The 19519-nt window shown below is 41.9% G+C and overlaps 1 protein-coding gene across 1 annotated transcript; it reads right to left on the bottom strand.

Annotated features, from left to right (window-relative positions):
- Positions 1 to 18757: 18757 nt before the first annotated feature.
- LOC124805520 lies at positions 18758 to 19201 on the bottom strand. Its single transcript, XM_047266084.1, has one exon. It carries the CDS (start codon positions 19199 to 19201, stop codon positions 18758 to 18760), a length of 444 nt encoding a protein of 147 aa, XP_047122040.1.
- Between the last annotated feature and the right edge of the window lie 318 nt (positions 19202 to 19519).

The raw sequence follows: 19519 nt of genomic DNA, 5'->3' as shown, positions 1-19519 counted from the left end.
GTTGGGTTCAAAATGGTTCAAATGGCTCTGAGCACTATGCGAGTTAACTTTTGAGGTCATCAGTCGCCAAGAACTTAGAACTAATTAAACCTAACTAACCTAAGGACATCACACACATCCATGCCCGAGGCAGGATTCGAACCTGCGACCGTAGCGGTCCCGCGGTTTCAGACTGAAGCGCCTAGAACCGCTCGGCCACAGTGGCCGGCCGACATTCAACCACCTCACATATCTCTGATGGTATGGTAAGAGTTAAGGACTCCTTTGGCCTGCACCACTGGGTTGGGATGCAGCTCCCAATATTCTGGTTGACAGCAGCTGATGCCTGGCCATCCAGTTACGGGCCAATAATGCGAGACTTCCCTTGATACAGTAGCACCAGCAATAGAGAAATACCTGTCATACCAATGACAGGTCTCGGTTGGAAGTTGAACACACTACACTTCGTGTCAGTATAATTACCACACTCGCCAGGAATCAATATTAGTAACATCGGAGATCAACCTATGTAGATAGATGGTAGTAAAGATTTCTGCTATCCATGTCTTCTTCTGCTGCACCCATATCCATCTGTGGTAGAGAATAGTTGCCGAGACCAAGCCACGCTAAATTCAAAATTAAACAGACAGGAAAAAAAATCTCAACACCAAGAAGGAGTTGTGCATCATATACGAAACTTTGTAGGTTCGAATCCTGACTGGGGGCATGGATGCGTGTGATGTCCTTAGGTTAGTTAGGTTTAAATAGTTCTAAGTTCTAGGGGACTGATGACCTCAGAAGTTAAGTCCCATAGTGCTCAGAGCCATTTAGAGAAAGAACTCTTAAGAATCGTTTACTTGAGGGAGAGCTCCGAGCCAGATGCCCTTCAGTGTGCATTCCACTGACCACAAACCAGTGCCATGTGCTACTTCAGTGGTGTCAAGCAAGAGGTCACTGGACGGCAGAGTGGAGATCTGTTGTGTTCTCTGAGGAAACCTGGTTCCGCCTCGGTGTTAGTCATGACCATGCGCTGGTTAGGAGGCCAGCATAGCGCCTGGCATCCAGCCTATATGCGTGCTAGACACACTGGACCTACGCCTGAAGTTATGGCCTGGGGCGCAATTTCGTATTGCAGGAATACTCTCGTATTTATCCCATGCGTCCTAATCGCAAATTTCTACGACTATCTGGTGATTCGTCCAGCTGTGCTGCTATTCATGAACAACATTCCAGGAGTCGTTTTCCAACTGGATAACGCTCGCCGTCATAGCGTTGTTGTAACCTAACTTGCTCTCTGGAGTGTCGACATGGTGTCTTCTCTTGCTCGATCACCAGATCTGTCTCCAATGGAGCACGTATCAAACATTATCTGACAATAATTCCAGTGTCACTCTCAGACTGCATTAATCGTCACTGTGTTGGCGGACCAAGTTCAACAGGTATGGAACTCCATAGCACAAACTGACATTCGGCACCTGTAGAGCACGAAGCAGGCAGATTTGCATGTTTATATTCGATATTCTGGCAGTTACACAGGTTTTTAATGTACCAGCATTTTACACTTCCAGTGGCTTAACTCACACCTACATGAACGTGTTATCTTGCAATGTTAATCGCGTAAATATTTTACCTAATCCCGAAATGTCATTACATAATTTTTTTGGTGCTGTGATTTTTTCACCAGTCTACATACATTATGGATTATTACAGAGAAAGTGGATGATGGTAGCAAGTTAACTCAGCTTTCGATTATAGTGTGTTATGAAGTTCAGGATGATGAATTATGAATCTAAGTCTCCTTGAAATCTTTCACACTGAAATTTCTTGCAAGATGAATTCAGAGCACAGTTGCAAGAAGGTGCAAATGGATGGGTGTAAAAATAAAGATCAGAGATAAAGAGTTTAATAACCTATGTTTAGTTTCAACTAACAATAGATGCGATTTTTCACTTAATGATTCATATATTTCAACAAAAGTAACAGTAAAAATTGTTTAACAGCGCACACACTATATTTTCGATTTCGGTATACAAAAAGAAAGCCTTATATTTGCTGCATGTTTTCTTCATTACGCTGAACACTTGAGGAAAAATATTCCCACTCATAAAAGACAAGAATTTATTTATTAATCCAGAATGAGATTTTCACTCTGCAGCAGAGTGTGCGCTGATATGAAACTTCCTGGCAGATTAAAACTGTGTGCCGGACCGAGACTCGAACTCGGGACCTTTGCCTTTCGCGGACAAGTGCTCTACCAACTGAGCTACCCAAGCAGTACTCACGTACCGTCCTCACAGCTTTACTTCAGCGGGAGGCAAAGGTCCCCAGTTCGAGTCTCGGTCCGGCACACCGTTTTAATCCGCCAGGAAGTTTCAGAATTTATTAATATTTTATACAAACGCCTTTTAGCTTTACAATAACACAGTATAGGCATAAAAGATTTTTGAAAAAAATTTAAATATTCATAAATTACACGAAGACCGCTTTCTCCATTTGTGACAATGTCAGACATTGCGAAAAACCAGAATGTATGTGATGAAAAAACCACCACCGTCACATTATTCCATAGAAAATCATGTTTGAGAGAGACATTTCACTTAGTAGTACCTACATTTTAGTAAAAAGAAAAACAAACATAACTTGAGATCAGCAGTAAGAAAAAAATTCATATATGAATTCTAATATCTATATAACATGCTGTTCAACAGTTCCGCAGAATTTCGTACTTTTCAGCAAGTAGTTCATCTGATTATGCACAAAGTGAAATACAGGTGCGGAATGGACGGTGTTGAAGTTTATTGCATATATAATACACCGTGCTAAACTCAAACATCTTATCTCTGGCGCGAAATGATAAGCAGATTACTAATGAGATCACAGCACACTGTGATCAATAATTACGTGAAATCAAAGAGAAAAAGGTTATGAGATTAAGGGACTAATAAGCTGATGGAATAGATTAATTAGAGCGGTAAAAAATGAGTTTTTGGTTTTATTTCTGTACCTTTTCTACATAATATCACAAATCTCAGGTCAGTTTGACTGGACTGGACACAACTCAGTTATTAAGGAGAAACAGGGAGGAATAAATCATACAACCATTCTTCTGAGTCATCTTTCATGTGATGACGTGAGCTGCAGATGCTGGGTTGAGACGATGTGCCGCCTCAGAGCTATATGGGGGCGAGTCGGTCATCTGTTGTGCTCCACGGCATTCCGGGGAGGCTCAGGAATGGTCTCCACGTTGACTGCTGGCCATATGCTATTGTAACCATAGCAGTGATATCACGGCGTCTGGAGGCATATGCTAGGCGGGGAATTGTGATGCCCAGTCGAGTGCTTCATTCCCAAGCACTAGCTCATAAGTATTCGTCCATTTAACATGAAACAGGAGAGGAATCACAATGTGAAGATGAACGTTAGGAAGAGAATAAGGATCAGGTTCAATGTCAGCAGATTAAGTAGGCGATGGATGGGAAGTCTCCATCTCCTCTTACTTCTGCGATCTCTCGCTGACTTTGTCTTCACTTTCTGGCGTTAGGAACTTGCTTATTCTGTATAAGAAATAGTAGTAAATAATAATAGTGACGCTGTCATTGTTGGTTGGTAATATTTACTGGCAAAATGCAACCTAACAATACATTGCGTACTTACGGCTATCCTGTGTGGCCGTTTTTCAGTATGACTTAAAAAGAAAGAGAGAGAGATTATTAATTGATCACCAATGCGTCGGTTCTCGATTGTGTTCAGGAGACGTACGGATTTATTATGCGAAGGGGTTTTCTTTTGACCCAGATTGCCTTCACGCAACCCGAATCTTCGATGAAAATACCCAAGGGACCTATCTGATTATAAAAATGGAAATGAAAGCAAATTAGTGGGATTTCGTAAGAGAAAGATTAACAGATCGGAAGTTGAACACATTAATAGTCTCCCAAATACAATCGAGACATTGCGATAAAGAGCGAACCTGTAACAAAGCTCATATACAATTTGAACATTATTTTTGGTTAGTGAAAGAAAAGAATAAGAAGAAAATTACTACTTCGTAAAGTATTAATATATTTTGAACAAATTGGCTTCAAACTTCTAGACATTGACATATACACAATAAATACATGACTTACATCTGATATTTCTTCTGTACATGGCGCAGTCCAATAATCGATGCTTTATCATTCCGTTCCTTCTTAAAATTAAATGTCCTTGCGTGCGCGTAAGTATATCTTCACCCGAGCCACCGAAACGTTTGTTCGTCGTTTCACATAGTTTTACACAAAATAAGAAATACAACTTGTAGCAATGCTATGTAGTAAGTATTAACATGTCGGCTACTAAAAGTACAAGGATACTAAGGTCTCTAGAATATTTCTTAAAAGAAGATAAATTGTTGTTCCTTCTGTTTCGCAGCTTCTTGCTATCAAGCGCTGCGGCAATGATTTTAAATATCTGTGTCCAGCGTGTCATAGTGTTTATATCGAGTATTTAAACGCTGGACGGGCGTCTTGGTATAGGCGCACGTTATAAAAATATTTCGTCTCTTTACTCTCGCGCTGTAATGCTTAGCATCTTTACGAACTACAGCTCGTTGGTTGTCCTTTTCTTTTAAGACAAGTATCTCGTACGCCTAGTATCTGAAATCCAATAATATTACAACTTCTATCACTCTCCTTAGTTCACAGACACCTTGAATTTTTTCCCCTGTCAGCGCTGTCGCTGACGGACTAAATCTGCAATGCCAGCCAATAACTCATCGCCGTTTCGTGACCAGGCCTCCCAGTGCAAGATGAAAATTTTCTATCTCGCTGGGCTGGTGTGTGACTCGAGAACTGTTCTCTTTCTCACTTGTTAGCTGTCGAAGCTGTTTCCAGTATTTGTCGCACATTTTTGCAATGTTCTCCAGCATTCCTTAGTTGCGGTGAAAGCAAGCACACAACACTTCTTTGTAACGGCTATCTGTGCGTGAGACCTGTACAGCTTTTTGTTTATGCTTCGTCTGACAATCTGTTGGCGTTTATGATTTATAAGAAAACTGTAACTTGTTCGATGTTTCTTCCTATTCCCTTTTCCATAAGCTTGAACGGTTTGTAACTGTCGTACTTCAGTATATCTGAGTAGTTAAATGTAGTTAGTAGAAGGATGGCCTGAAATGAAACACAATACAATAATTTTCTTTGTGGTTAATCATAACAACTGAAAATAAAATGAACTATGTTAAATGGATACCAACAACTAAATAGAACCTATTCTATTATCCATAGATACAACTTTCATGTCACTGCATACCTTCATAACGTAATATATACAAAGCTTGGGATCTCACTTATAAGATATTTAGATGTATCTGAAGCTTATATGTTCTTTATTTAAAAAATACTGTAGTGTTTACATGTCAGACAGTATATTCCTCTTCAATCAGTATTTTATTACAGCTTGTGAAACATGTGTGATAAACGTAGTGTCGAGTTTCTTTTTTTTTTTGTTTCATGTATTCTGGACAAGCATGGGGGGTACTCAGAGCCATAAAGGTGTACACGCTCACATTACCTTGAGAGAAGCTGTTTTTTGGACGGTATAAATACTGAAGCTTCATGTCTAGCTCCGCTCTACCTACGGAAGCTCACAGACACTTAGCTGCGGCAAGTAGGCGGACTCAGTTGCTGTCACGTCTTCATATGAAACATTTATATAACGACTAGAATTGACGATATCCAGTGGTTTTATGGCGCTATACGATAAGTTCGTTTATTTGGATAAAAGCGTATGGGGCCGGAAGATGGCAAAATGATTTGCCGAAATTAGCTGCTTTCAGAATGAAATAAAATTCCTTGAAATATATGGCTGTTGGTGAAGTTTACTGACATTGAAAGCATGAAGTAGAAGTGATGACAGATGATGAAAGAGATAGCACTGCTGTTATTCTGTCGGCAGTGACTCGTTGGCTTGTCGGTGAAGGAAGTAACTTAAATCTTTTGTCCTCTCTGAGTTTGTCCTTATCAAAACTACTGTTATGTCGTCCAGATCTTTGGCTTGTCAGTGGAGAAACTGATCGAACTCTTTTCTGCTCCCCGAGACAGTCCCCTAATCCACGACGTTTTTCCATTCTCTCCTAGCACGACATTGTCCCAAATGAATTTACTCCTTCGATTCAGAAAAACAAAATATTTTAGACATTTGAAACATTTAAGATTTTTACGCTTACCTTTAGTGTCAGTATTCACCAGATACTCACCCAATTTCCTCACTCAACATTTACAGTCTCTTACAATTATTTCACATATTATTTTGTTATTTTGCACATATGATAATGTATAGACTACACAATTTGTGTAATATTATTCTATTCTGTCGAACTGATGACAAATATAATATTCTTAGCCTTTAACAAGTATTAATGAAACTGTAGATATCTAGCTTTCACATTACATTACCACATCTCATGTCCATTATTTTCTTGTGTTTACTCCTTCAATACACATTGTTTTTTGCTCTATTTTCTAATTGTTGTATGTATAGCTTTATGCATTTTGTGTTCTTCTTCACACATATACTTATCAATACTCCTATTATTTTTGTGTAAGACTGTAAAAGAATTTCTTAAATATTAATTGCTATTTTTCTTAGCAAGAGAATACTGCATACGTTTTATTTGGTAGTGTGAGGGGTGATGAAAGGTTGTTAAATTATTAGAAGTTCCTGTTTTGTTTGTGATATTTATCCCAGTATACATATTTCTGGAGTACGTGTATAAAGGAGATTCCCTGGGTTCCAAATTTTATATCATTGTCAACTAATCTACATGTGTGGGCAGGCTCTTCTATGTTAAGCATTGGCTGAAGTAGGGTGTTTGATGGTTTGGGGCATGCTTTTGGAGCATAGCTGCTAGGGCTTGCTATTTATAGTATCTGGCTATGGATTCGCAAGCAACAGCATTGCAGAAAGTTGTATGTCAGAGGTAGATAATATTTTGGGTTTTGCTTTGTGAAATTTGTAACTCACGTTGTTTGAGTATTACAGTACTGTTGTTTCCCATATCTCATAAATCCACAAACTAAGGAAAGAAACACATCACTCTTCTCCTCTCATTCTCTTAAGTAGTCACTGTAAAAAATGTTATACTTAAAAGTTTTAACATCATAAAATTTTTCTTCAGTATTCAAAGTTATGATTGTTTACAATAAAGATAAGCAATGTATGCTTATTCACATTCTCCAATCTGGATAACGAATACAAGACTAAAGTTCAATCACATTTCAAATTATTTGAATTTGAACCTCCACAACTCACTTGCACATTAGAAGTTTTTAGAGCATAGCATTTTAGACTAACATTGCAGCTCACAAGGCCTGTCTGTTTACTTATGATCTGTTGGCATTTAATAAACTTGGGATTGTACATTCTAGGTTCAATTTAAATGATGGTAAAAGAATCATGATTTATTTCAGCATGTTGCAGATAAATGCAATTGCATTACATTGCTGAGGTAACATTTGTTGTGCATGTAAGCCATGTAATTATTAAGGTTAGAATTAAGCATTGTTAAGTGCACATAGGAACAGTGATTGTCAATTCAGATTATATTTAGTAATGAGATAACTGGTTTTCCAGATATTCTGTTATTACGTGGTTTAATGGTTCTGTGAGTATCTTATTTTAAGAACTTAAATACCAAAATTACATATAAAGTTTCTACAGTAACATAATACTCACAAGTATCAGATCAGATACATAATGTGTAAGTAGGCTGTTTATGTTTTCTTATTGGCGGCGTTACGTGGCACTCTGTATGAGAGTCGCTGGCTGTGCTGTGTTCAGTCTGTGGCTGGTTTGCATAGTTGTCTGCCATTGTAGTGTTGGGCAGCTGGATGTGAGCGGCGCGTGGCGTTGCGCAGTTGGAGGTGAGCCGCCAGCAGTGGTGGATGTGGGGAGAGAAAAGGCGGAGTTTGGAAATTTGTAAGACTGGATATCATGAACTGCTATGTATATTATGAGTTTCCAACACTATTAAGATAAATACATTGTTTGTTCTCTATTAAAATCTTTCATTTGCTAACTATGCCTATCAGTGGTTAGTACCTTCCGTAGTTTGAATCTTTTATTTAGCTGGCAGTAGTGGCGCTCGCTGTATTGCAGTAGTTCGAGTAACGAAGATTTTTGTGGGGTAAGTGATTTGTGAAAGGTATAGGTTAATGTTAGTCAGGGCCATTCTTTTGTAGGGATTATTGAAAGTCAGATTGCGTTGCGCTAAAAAAAATATTGTGTATCAGTTTAAGCACAGTCGTGTATAATTTTTTTAGGGGACGTTCCAAATGTTCATAAGAATGACATGTAATCTACATAACTATGCATATAGATACTCAAAAACAGAAGTGTCATTTGAAATGCAACTAATGTTACAAACAGCTACTGATGAGCTCAGTGTTACACTGCATAATCACACAGATAGGAAAGTAAAAGTAGAACAGCTGCGTTGTACAAAATTATACATAACAAAGATATTCCATAGGAAGTTGAGATTAAGAAAATAAGTTAAAAACTACACCAGTGTCAAGAGGTAAGCCTGCATTTGAAACTAATACAAGATTCAGTTTATTAAGGTGGTAATACACAGCAAAAATATTACCATATTCAAAAACAGATAGTATTTGCGTAAAGAAAATATGACAACTCTGAATGGAAAATTGTTGACCAGAGAAGCTGACAGACAAATTAACTGACCACATCTATTGATCTGGAAAGCTGATTGACAAATTAAGTGACTACACCAGCCGAGTCATGGTCTTTCTGTAATGTGAAAGTGTTTATAAAATGGCTGTACTGAAACCCATACTGCGAGACTATGGTTCACAGTTTGTACCAGTGAGTGGAATTACAAGTGAGTGGCTCTGGGCATAAAAAGTCATACATGACACCTTACCATCCAGTGAGTAACGAATCAGAACATTGTGTGAGGGAAACGTTTTGAATGGACAAGACCTACTGTCCAGACAGACACAATGCTCGGAAAAAATTTGTTCAGCTATTTGAGAATGTCATCAACGGTATACAAAAGTACGTGTCAGACACCATATATACTGACGAAAGGAGATCTAACATCTGGTTTGATTAGGCGGAATCAGCAAAAAGCAGTTTTAATTAAGAATCTAAGAATCATAGGAAAATTTGAAAGCGAGGCAGCATTGAGGAAAAGCAGACGTTATGCAAAAGTAAAGCGTAAAGAGAATAGAATTAGAGACTTCGTTCTAGCGACAAACCATAGAAAATGATGTAGAGAAATCTAAATGTTTTTGTAATTGGTACAGAGACCATTTATAAACTGAAACAGACAGGTTAAAATGTGTTCAAATTAGCTGGAGATAAGTGAGAGACACGGGACAAAAAACAATAACGAACTACAGAAATATCGATGAAGGACATACTAGGCGAAAAGACATGTTTGCAGTATTGTTTTATTAGTTTTTCCGTATGTGTTGCCAATGTTTCATCGTAGTAATGTATGTGTGTATAAAGTGAGAGGAGTTCTTTAAGATTGGTGCCTACACAGTAATTACAACACTCGGGGTGACACAGCATGCTGATTTTTGTTGTGAGCGCCATACGACAGTGTTGGGAATGGAAGGAGTGATTTATATGCTCGGAGAGAATGCTAATTGCGGCAGTAAGCTGTTATTAAAAAAAATGCTTCTGAGTCACATGCTAGCAAGCACAGGTACGAATTTTGAAGTGCGACTTCTTCACGAACTATTAATAAACACTGAAGTGCTCAATGAACTGTCTCTCGCGTGTTGGTGTGCATGTGAGAGAGTATGGTTGTGTGTGTGTGTGTGTGTGTGTGTGTGTGTGTGTGTGAGGGTGTGTGTGTGTGTGTGTGTGTGTGTGTGTGTGTGTGTGTGTTAGAGAGAGAGAGAGAGTGAGTAAGGGGGGGGGGGAGAATGGGTGTTATGGGCATAATTCAGACTGTTAACTCTTTCAGATGTGTAAATTTGATCAGTAATAGGTTCATGTAACTACGGTATTTTATCCATCCTCAGCAACTACAGTTGTATAGGAAGAAATAGTAAGCAACCAGTTGCATAAAAGAAATTTAATTCCTTTACCGGTTTTGGGCACTTAGTGCCCTCCTTCACATGGTTATACCTACGCATTACTTGCGAGTGTCAACAATAAAACGCATACAGCAAAATCTAAATGTCAGAAACTGTCAGAAATGCTAACAAGAATGATGTTAACTGATTAGAATATCCAGAGGGACATGTGATGGAGATTTTCTTCGTGGATAATTAACACAGTGTCTTTTAGTAGTAGTTGAGAATGTAAGACAGATTTAAAGTAGGCAGGTGGCACAACACTCTCTCATTTTAACACCATTGTGGCACGGCCGACTTCCTTTCCCGTCGTTGCCAGATCCGACGAGACCGATGACCTCGCAGTTTGGTCTCTTCCCACAAACAACCCAACCCAACCCAACCCAAAACCATTGTCAGTCGTATTAACATCCGCATTTTAGTACACAATGTCAGTGTTCCCCAATACTACATTTGTTATGTGTGGTTAATGACTTTTTAAACATGAGGAAATTTTAGGCCGAATGTTTTTGTAACTGCACGTGTAACCTGCAGAGACCTTGTGCCCAGGGATCATAGCGGAGGCGATCGATAACAGGAAATGAGATGAGGTGGGTGCAATAAATGCTCAGTGCAATAACCTGGCTATGACAGTGATTCTGTATTATTACCTACAGAGGGACTTCTGGCTGAAGATCTCCTCTCCTTCCTCTAGGGATTCGCATAGAATGGTGCTGGTTCACAAAAGATTTTACCTGGGCCAGGCGCCTGTCGGCCACGGAGGACGGCCAGATGGCTGCAAGTGGGAGGAGCAAGCATTTAAGAGAGAATGCTGTAAACTGAGGTTCTTCCAAACGGTGGGAAGGTCATAAAACTCTATGAATTCTTATGTTAGCAGCTGGGACAATGCAGACAAAGCAGCTGTCATATGAGCATAGTGGAGGTAGGACTGGAACCTTCGCTGACTCCAGGATGTCGCCAGGTTCTCTTAGTGAGCGGCAAAAACATATTTTTCATGGGAACGACTGCCTGCGAAGCTTAACAGCCTTCTTAAAAAAACTGCAAATGGTCGGCCCGGAAAGATTAGATCACTCTATATATGAGGGACAGTGGTCCTGTCTACATAGATATTTTTTGCCTGAACATGGCCATACTTACCGTGCAAATGACCGAATGATGCCTCGCTGGTCTAAAATCATATTCTTTCAGACAAGAGGGATTTGGAGTCGCTGATTGGCTCCTCTCAGGATAAACAAACTCGAGGCTTGATCCCTCAATGTGAGAACACTAGTGCTGTGTCTGGATTAGCTACCACACCAACAAAACAGTCAAGAGAGTACATTAAATGAGTAGTTAGTTTGTGCAATGTGGGGACGGTTTAGTTTAGCTAATTCGGCTCTCTTACTGAGGCTTCGTGGAAAGTGGTTGTGATTCTTTAGGGATTTTCGTCTTCTGGTCCTCCCTAGGCGGAGAATTTCAAGTCTTCCAGTAGTGGGTGAGCCTTGTGGTCCGTATCTTGTGGTTGACTAAGAGCCTGTGGCAGTTTCCAGCTGTACCGACAATGGAACAGCGTATCATCTCGGACATATCAGTGTCATGAAGGTGAACTTATTCGTCCTGACTCGGCTATCTGGGTTTACAATTCCAGCACACACCGTCGTTCCTGTGAGTCAAATTGATTTGGGCAGACCAGCGAACAGGTACACCTCACACTGAAGTCTGCCAGGATTTCAGAACTCTGATGGGAAAGTTCGCCGCGTTTTGTGATAATCGGAACTCCACACCGCGTGGGGTTCATATTTTCTTGGGACGTGTCAGAACATTACAGCTGCCCCAGCGATCGCTCCTCGCCCACAGCGCGCGGTTTTCTGCTTTTGCCTGGATCAAGGTGAAATTGTAAAGTGATGGTTCACAGTCATAGGGTTGTTACATGATATTCACAGCTCCCTGTTCTCAGGTGAACCTTAGTTTGGGGTACAGTTGATTCTGTTTGAATAGAACTGGACCTCCCAGTGGTTTCATATAATCAGATTGCGTTGTACGAGGGTTTCGTACAGGGGAAACTTTGTATACACTACTGGCCATTAAAATTGCTACACCAAGAAGAAATGCAGATGATAAACGGGTATTCATTGGACAAAGATATTATACTACAACTGACATGTGATTACATTTTCATGCAATTTGGGTGCATTGATCCTGAGAAATCAGTACCCAGAACATCCACCTCCGACCGTAATAACGGCCTTGATACGCCTGGGCATTGAGTCAGACAGAGCTTGGATGGCGTGTGCAGGTACAGCTGCCCATGCAGCTTCAACACGATACCACAGTTCATGAAGAGTAGTGACTAGCATATTGTGACGAGCCAGTTGCTCGGCCACCATTGACCGGACGTTTTCAATTGGTGAGAGATCTGAAGAATGTGCTGGACAGGGCAGCAGTCGAACAGTTTCTGTATCCAGAAAGGCCATACAGGACCTGCAACGTGCGCTCTTGCATGATCGTGCTGAAATGTAGGGTTTCGCAGGGATCGGATGAAGGGTAGAGCCACGGGTCGTAACACATCTGAAATGTAACGTCCACCGTTCAAAGTGCCGTCAATACGAATAACAGGTGACCGAGACGTGTATCCGATGGCACCCCATACCATCACGCTGGGTGATACGCCAATATGGGGATGACGAATACCCGCCTCCAATAAGCATTCACCGCGATGTCGCCAAACACGAATGTGACCATCGTGGTGCTCTAAACAGAACTTGGATTCATCCAAAAAATGACGTTTTGCCATTCGTGCACCCAGGTTCCTCGTTGAGTACACCATCGTAGGCGCTCCTGTCTGTGATGCAGTGTCAAGGGTAACCTCAACCTAGGTCTCCGAGCTGATAGTCCATGCTGCTCCAAACGTCGTCGAACTGTCCGTGCAGATGGTTGTTGTCTTGCAAACATCCCCATCTGTTGACTCAGGGATCGAGACGTGGCTGCATGGTCTGTTACAGCCATACGGACAGGGTGCCTGTCATCTCGACTGCTAGTGATACGAGGCCGTTGGGATCCAGCACGGCGTTCCGTATTACCCACCCGAACCCACCGATTCCACATTCTGCTAACAGTCATAGGATCTCGACCAACGTGAGCAGCAATATCGCGATACGATAAACCATAATCGCGATAGACCTTTATCAAAGTCGGAAAGGTGATGGTACGCATTTCTCCTCCTTACACGAGGCATCACAACAACGTTTCACCAGGCAACGCCGGTCAACTGCTGTTTGTGTATGAGAAATCGGTTGGAAACTTTCCTCATGTCAGCACGTTGTAGGTGGCTCTGCAAGATCTAAGAATCATAGACACTAGGTACCATCAAGGGAGATGGGTGACCACAGATTACTTATGGTTCCTCATCATATTCAGGATGGTGAGCCACCCCTAACCATCTGGGAACAACTCTTTATGATGTGTCAGGCGTACAGGTATCTTGTCTAATCCAGAGTAACCAGTGTTAAATAGATGCCATACTCAGCTATGCAAATAGAGCCCTTAAGTTACGTGCAAGCCACACAGCCCTATGGGATCTGCAAAAATCAAGGCAGTGATCTTTGGTGTGAATGCTCTGAAAAGCTAATCATTTGCATATCACAGCATCGTCTCCCTGTCGGTTAAATTTCGCGTCTGTAGCACGTCATCTTCGTGGTGTATCAATTTTAATGGACAGTAGTGTAGTTTCCACCTAAATATTTGCTTCACTTATCAAAAACCAGTTCTTATCTGATTTGTTTGTCACTTCTGTGGAAAATTTATCAGCTAGTTGTAGTTACTAGAGGTTTCACAAAACTGATCATGATTTTGTTAACTTACGTACGTCCGTGTTCTCTCTCATACTCCCTGTACTATTCACTGTTTTTATTTTATTGTTGAGGTTCATGAGTAGCTCCACTCAGACATATACACTCCTGGAAATTGAAATAAGAACACCGTGAATTCATTGTCCCAGGAAGGGGAAACTTTATTGACACATTCCTGGGGTCAGATACATCACATGATCACACTGACAGAACCACAGGCACATAGACACAGGCAACAGAGCATGCACAATGTCGGCACTAGTACAGTGTATATCCACCTTTCGCAGCAATGCAGGCTGCTATTCTCCCATGGAGACGATCGTAGAGATGCTGGATGTAGTCCTGTGGAACGGCTTGCCATGCCATTTCCACCTGGCGCCTCAGTTGGACCAGCGTTCGTGCTGGACGTGCAGACCGCGTGAGACGACGCTTCATCCAGTCCCAAACATGCGCAATGGGGGACAGATCCGGAGATCTTGCTGGCCAGGGTAGTTGACTTACACCTTCTAGAGCACGTTGGGTGGCACGGGATACATGCGGACGTGCATTGTCCTGTTGGAACAGCAAGTTCCCTTGCCAGTCTAGGAATGGTAGAACGATGGGTTCGATGACGGTTTGGATGTACCGTGCACTATTCAGTGTCCCCTCGACGATCACCAGTGGTGTACGGCCAGTGTAGGAGATCGCTCCCCACACCATGATGCCGGGTGTTGGCCCTGTGTGCCTCGGTCGTATGCAGTCCTGATTGTGGCGCTCACCTGCACGGCGCCAAACACGCATACGACCATCATTGGCACCAAGGCAGAAGCGACTCTCATCGCTGAAGACGACACGTCTCCATTCGTCCCTCCATTCACGCCTGTCGCGACACCACTGGAGGCGGGCTGCACGATGTTGGGGCGTGAGCGGAAGACGGCCTAACGGTGTGCGGGACCGTAGCCCAGCTTCATGGAGACGGTTGCGAATGGTCCTCGCCGATACCCCAGGAGCAACAGTGTCCCTAATTTGCTGGGAAGTATCGGTGCGGTCCCCTACGGCACTGCGTAGGATCCTACGGTCTTGGCGTGCATCCGTGCGTCGCTGCGGTCCGGTCCCAGGTCGACGGGCACGTGCACCTTCCGCCGACCACTGGCGACAACAGCGATGTACTGTGGAGACCTCACGCCCCACGTGTTGAGCAATTCGGCGGTACGTCCACCCGGCCTCCCGCATGCCCACTATACGCCCTCGCTCAAAGTCCGTCAACTGCACATACGGTTCACGTCCACGCTGTCGCGGCATGCTACCAGTGTTAAAGACTGCGATGAAGCTCCGTATGCTACGGCAAACTGGCTGACACTGACGGCGGCGGTGCACAAATGCTGCGCAGCTAGCGCCATTCGACGGCCAACACCGCGGTTCCTGGTGTGTCCGCTGTGCCGTGCGTGTGATCATTGCTTGTACAGCCCTCTCGCAGTGTCCGGAGCAAGTATGGTGGGTCTGACACACCGGTGTCAATGTGTCCTTTTTTCCATTTCCAGGAGTGTATGTACGATTAAATGTTGCGACGGCTTGCAGTGTAACTTATATGCAAAGGACTTGAAAGAGCAAATGAACGGAATGGACAATGTGATAAAAGGAGAACATGAGATTAATATCATCAAAAACAGCAATACGGAGATAATAGAATGCAGTGGACTAAATCAGGCTATTCTTAGGGAACTAGATTAGGAAACGAAACAATAAAAGTAGCAGATTATTTTATCTATTTTATCTATTTCTACACTAAATAACTGATGAGGCTGAAGTAGACAGGACATATAATGTAGACTGGCGATGGAAATAAAAGTGTTTTTGAAGACGAGAAATTTATTAATATCGAAAATAAATTTTAGAGTTAGAAAGTCTTATTTCAAGGTTTTGTCTGGAGTGTAGTCTTGTACAGAAGTGAAACATTCACAATAAACAGTTTAGAAAAGAAGAGAACTGAAGCCATTGAAATGCAGTGTAACAAAATAATTCTGAAGATAAGTTGGATAGTTAGCGTAACTAAGGAGCAACTACTGAACAGAACTGGGAAGACGAGAAATTTGTGGCGTAGTCTGACTACGGGATGGTATCACTTAAAAGGATACGTTCTGAGATATCAAGGCTTCGTCGGCTTGGTACTAGATGGAAGTATGGATGGTAGGGAGGCCAAGAAATGAATGGAGTGAGCAGGTACAAATGAAATTATTTCGAAATAGCTATTCAGAGACGAAGAGGCTAGCACAGGGTAGAGCAGTGTGGAGAGCTCGGACTGGAGACCACAACACCACACACAGATTATTTTTATGTTTCAGTGTTATCGACATAAATATTAAGTAAATTAGGAGAGACATATGTATACCATGGTATATATATATATATATATATATATATAGAGAGAGAGAGAGAGAGAGAGAGAGAGAGAGAGTACTTTGGTCCAGTAGGGGAAACTTAATCTTTGTAAATTTTATTGAGATTTAAGGACAGTTGAAAACGAATAGTTTATGGAGGTTATTATTAGCAATGCCACTGGTTTTTTAGTAAAAGAAGTAATTTTCATTGTGGTAATTGGTGGATAATGTAATGTGCAGAGGGGAGATAAAATATTGAGACAGTGGAAGCACTTTTTCACGTCCACATACGAGTAAAACAAACAAGTTGGCATAAACTTATCACACATCACTGTTGCAGCGAATTATCAAATTTTAAAAGGATACCAAGAGTTTTTCATAATACTCAACGTAAAAGAGAAGATACAGGCACGCAAGATTCAGCTAGCAGATCTAAACAGAAGACCCAAAGTCTAAGGTTATCAGACATCTAAAAGAAGAGAATCGTGGGAAATTCCCTCACAAAACACGAGTATACCATGCATTAAGAGAGACTGTGTGTGAATGAGATGTAGACATTATCTTGATTAAGAAATGGGGAGACTGTGGAGCTGAAGTGACAGTTTATCAATTTTCTATGTTTGAGAAAGCGCACAGTGAAAGAATTAACTGTTGCAAAATCATTAATGTGAGGACCGAAGCAGCCGTTACTCAGAAATCAAATGTTGATAAACAGACGCTACGGTACGTAATTCAGTCTTTAGATGGTCGTCCGCTGTTGTTCTTAGAACTGTGTGAATATTTAATCAGCCCATAGAAGTCACTTCGCCATACCTCACTCAAAATGTTTCATGCTTTTATGTTCTCACATCAATTTTTGTAGTAGCTGTTTGAAAGAAGATAGGTTTTTTATAATTTGCAACGTTGCAGTTGAGGATTCATTGCTATCTTTACAGTTTTCTACGACATGAAGGAACACCGACCACATTACATGACCCACGACTGTCGCCTGCCGCGGCAGTTACAACTCAGGTAAGAGTAGCATTAATACACCTTTGGGTAGCCATCTTATCAACAAGTCTGTGAATGTTTACAAAGCAACTGAACAATTCACAGCAGAATTTATGTATATATCAGCAAAAGACGTTGAATTAGCGTCGGTTATTCCTAAAAAATAACAAAACTCAATGGATTCTATTCCACAACCAAACACAAACATTCACTTGCAGTCGAGTATTTCGCATTATGCTTTAACTCTAGTAAAGGAATTCAGTTGTCTTGGAAGAGAAATAGAAATTCAGTTTCATTTTGTCCAGTATCAGTTTATAATTCATTTTGAAAAAGAGGTATAAATACAGCTTCGTTATTTCCAGTATCACTTTATAATTCAACCTTGTGATTAATGAGAGTGCGACATTGTGCCAATATCTAAAAAAACAGGACTTTACATACACAAAAACGTACACAGTAGCAGTATTTTTTCTATATCCAATGCATATTACAGTTTCTGGGCTCAAATGGCTCTGAGCACTATGGGACTTAACTGCTGAGGTCGTCAGTCCCCTAGAACTTGGAACTACTTAAACCTAACTAACCTAAGAACATCACACACATCCATGCCCGAGGCAGGATTAGAACCTGCGACCGTAGCGGTCGCGCGGTTCCAGACTGTAGCGCCTAGAACCGCTCGGCCACCTCGACCGGCCTACAGTTTCTGTCGGGTTATCTTTGTGTGCATACAGATCGTACAGTACACTCAGTAATGCATTGTCAGGCAAAATTATGGTCAGGTCCTGCAGAGAGTGTCTATGCTGTTCATTTTTGAAACACAAACTACAACCAGCTTAGGCACGTAGAGTGCAAGCTGTTACTGATTTGTTTGAGTGATGGGGCTGATAAGTGCTATACCACCTATTGCACCGCCCTGACTTAAGCCCTCGTGAGTTCAACTCGATTTCTAAACTGAAGGAAACATCTCACGGCATTCGCTTCAGAACTGCTACAAATTCGTCGGCACTGCTAGGAGTACCCTAGGACTTCCTCATCGTTGGCAACGGGTTATACATAATGCTGGTGACTACTTTGAAGGTCAGTAAAACTTTGAAACACGTATCTATTTTGTACGAGCTGCAAATAAGTAGTTGCCACTATTAAAGTTCCAACCCTCGTATTTTGGAGGAACAGTAGCAAAAGTGTGATTAATAATTCGAGACTGGTAACAGACAGTGAGAGCAGCCCCATTAGTTTGTGAGTCATAGCTGTGTAGATGATGCAAGTTACAAATGTACCACAGTGAAAGTGGAGCGTTGTTCAGACAGGCCTGCTAGTGGGCTTCATTATAATCGTTTTAATAAACACACTAGAAACCAGATTTCATTCAGATTACCTAAGCTACAGATTAGGGTTGAGTCGTGCAGTAGTTCTCATCATATGATAGTAACTATGTCTCAGCTATATATTCTATTAATTAGTAATCGACGATACGGTGGCTTATGGATTTGTATTTATGTCTTCGGTGATGGTACACAGGCTATACGGAATGGAACTGGTACAGCACTATGACGTACGTGACGGTAATACTGATGACTGAGACGAGCAGCGACCTGTCAACGTAGAAGAACCCGGCAGCGGAGAAGCGCAATGGCGGAACCTCCAGCGAACACTCAGCGAACAGACTGCGGACCTCATCAGCACCGCTGGATGCTGCGGCGCAGGTCTCAGCGACCACCAAGAGGCGCAACAGGGAGTAACATATGAAAATCGTACTTATTGTGAAGATGCGCATCTGGTACCCCATTGGAGCAAAGGTAAGGGAAAGGTCGATGCTGTACAACAGGGTGGTGATGTTGGCAGCCACATCGCAGGCGATGGAGAGCCCAAAGTGGTCCTGCAGTTGCCGCACTTCCCTCAGCACCGCCATGTACTGCGTGCGCAGGTTCGAGGTGGACGTTAAAGTGTCACACGCAGCTTCCATGTCTGTAAGAAAGTTAACGGTTTGTTTAGAGGTCAGCAAAAATACAAAATCTTCGGGCAAGAAATGGTGGGCGTCGACCCATTCGTGAAGTTAACAGTGTTGTATTATAAGTGGCGTTCAAAAAGAAACGAGCCGGAGGTATAACTACAGGAATCAGTACCTGTATGTTAGAAGTATTGACCCTGGCTGTTGAGACCCTCGTCCCACTGTGAGACAAGCCGGTGAATGGCTGTCTCATAAAATTCCCGGGGCTGTGGTGTTAACCAGTTCCTCACGTACAACTGGACGCTGTCGTCCGCCTTGAATCATTAGCCCCTC

This window comes from Schistocerca piceifrons, chromosome 7 (assembly GCF_021461385.2).
Source record: "Schistocerca piceifrons isolate TAMUIC-IGC-003096 chromosome 7, iqSchPice1.1, whole genome shotgun sequence".
Classification (NCBI taxonomy): Eukaryota; Metazoa; Arthropoda; class Insecta; order Orthoptera; family Acrididae; genus Schistocerca; species Schistocerca piceifrons.
The sequence above is the reverse complement of the archived record's forward strand: the minus strand, read 5'-3'. Positions and strand labels throughout refer to the sequence as shown.

Coding starts and splice junctions, on each gene's coding strand:
- LOC124805520 (XM_047266084.1), bottom strand. CDS start 19,201: ATGGAAGCTGCGTGTGACACTTTAACGTCCACCTCGAACCTGCGCACG.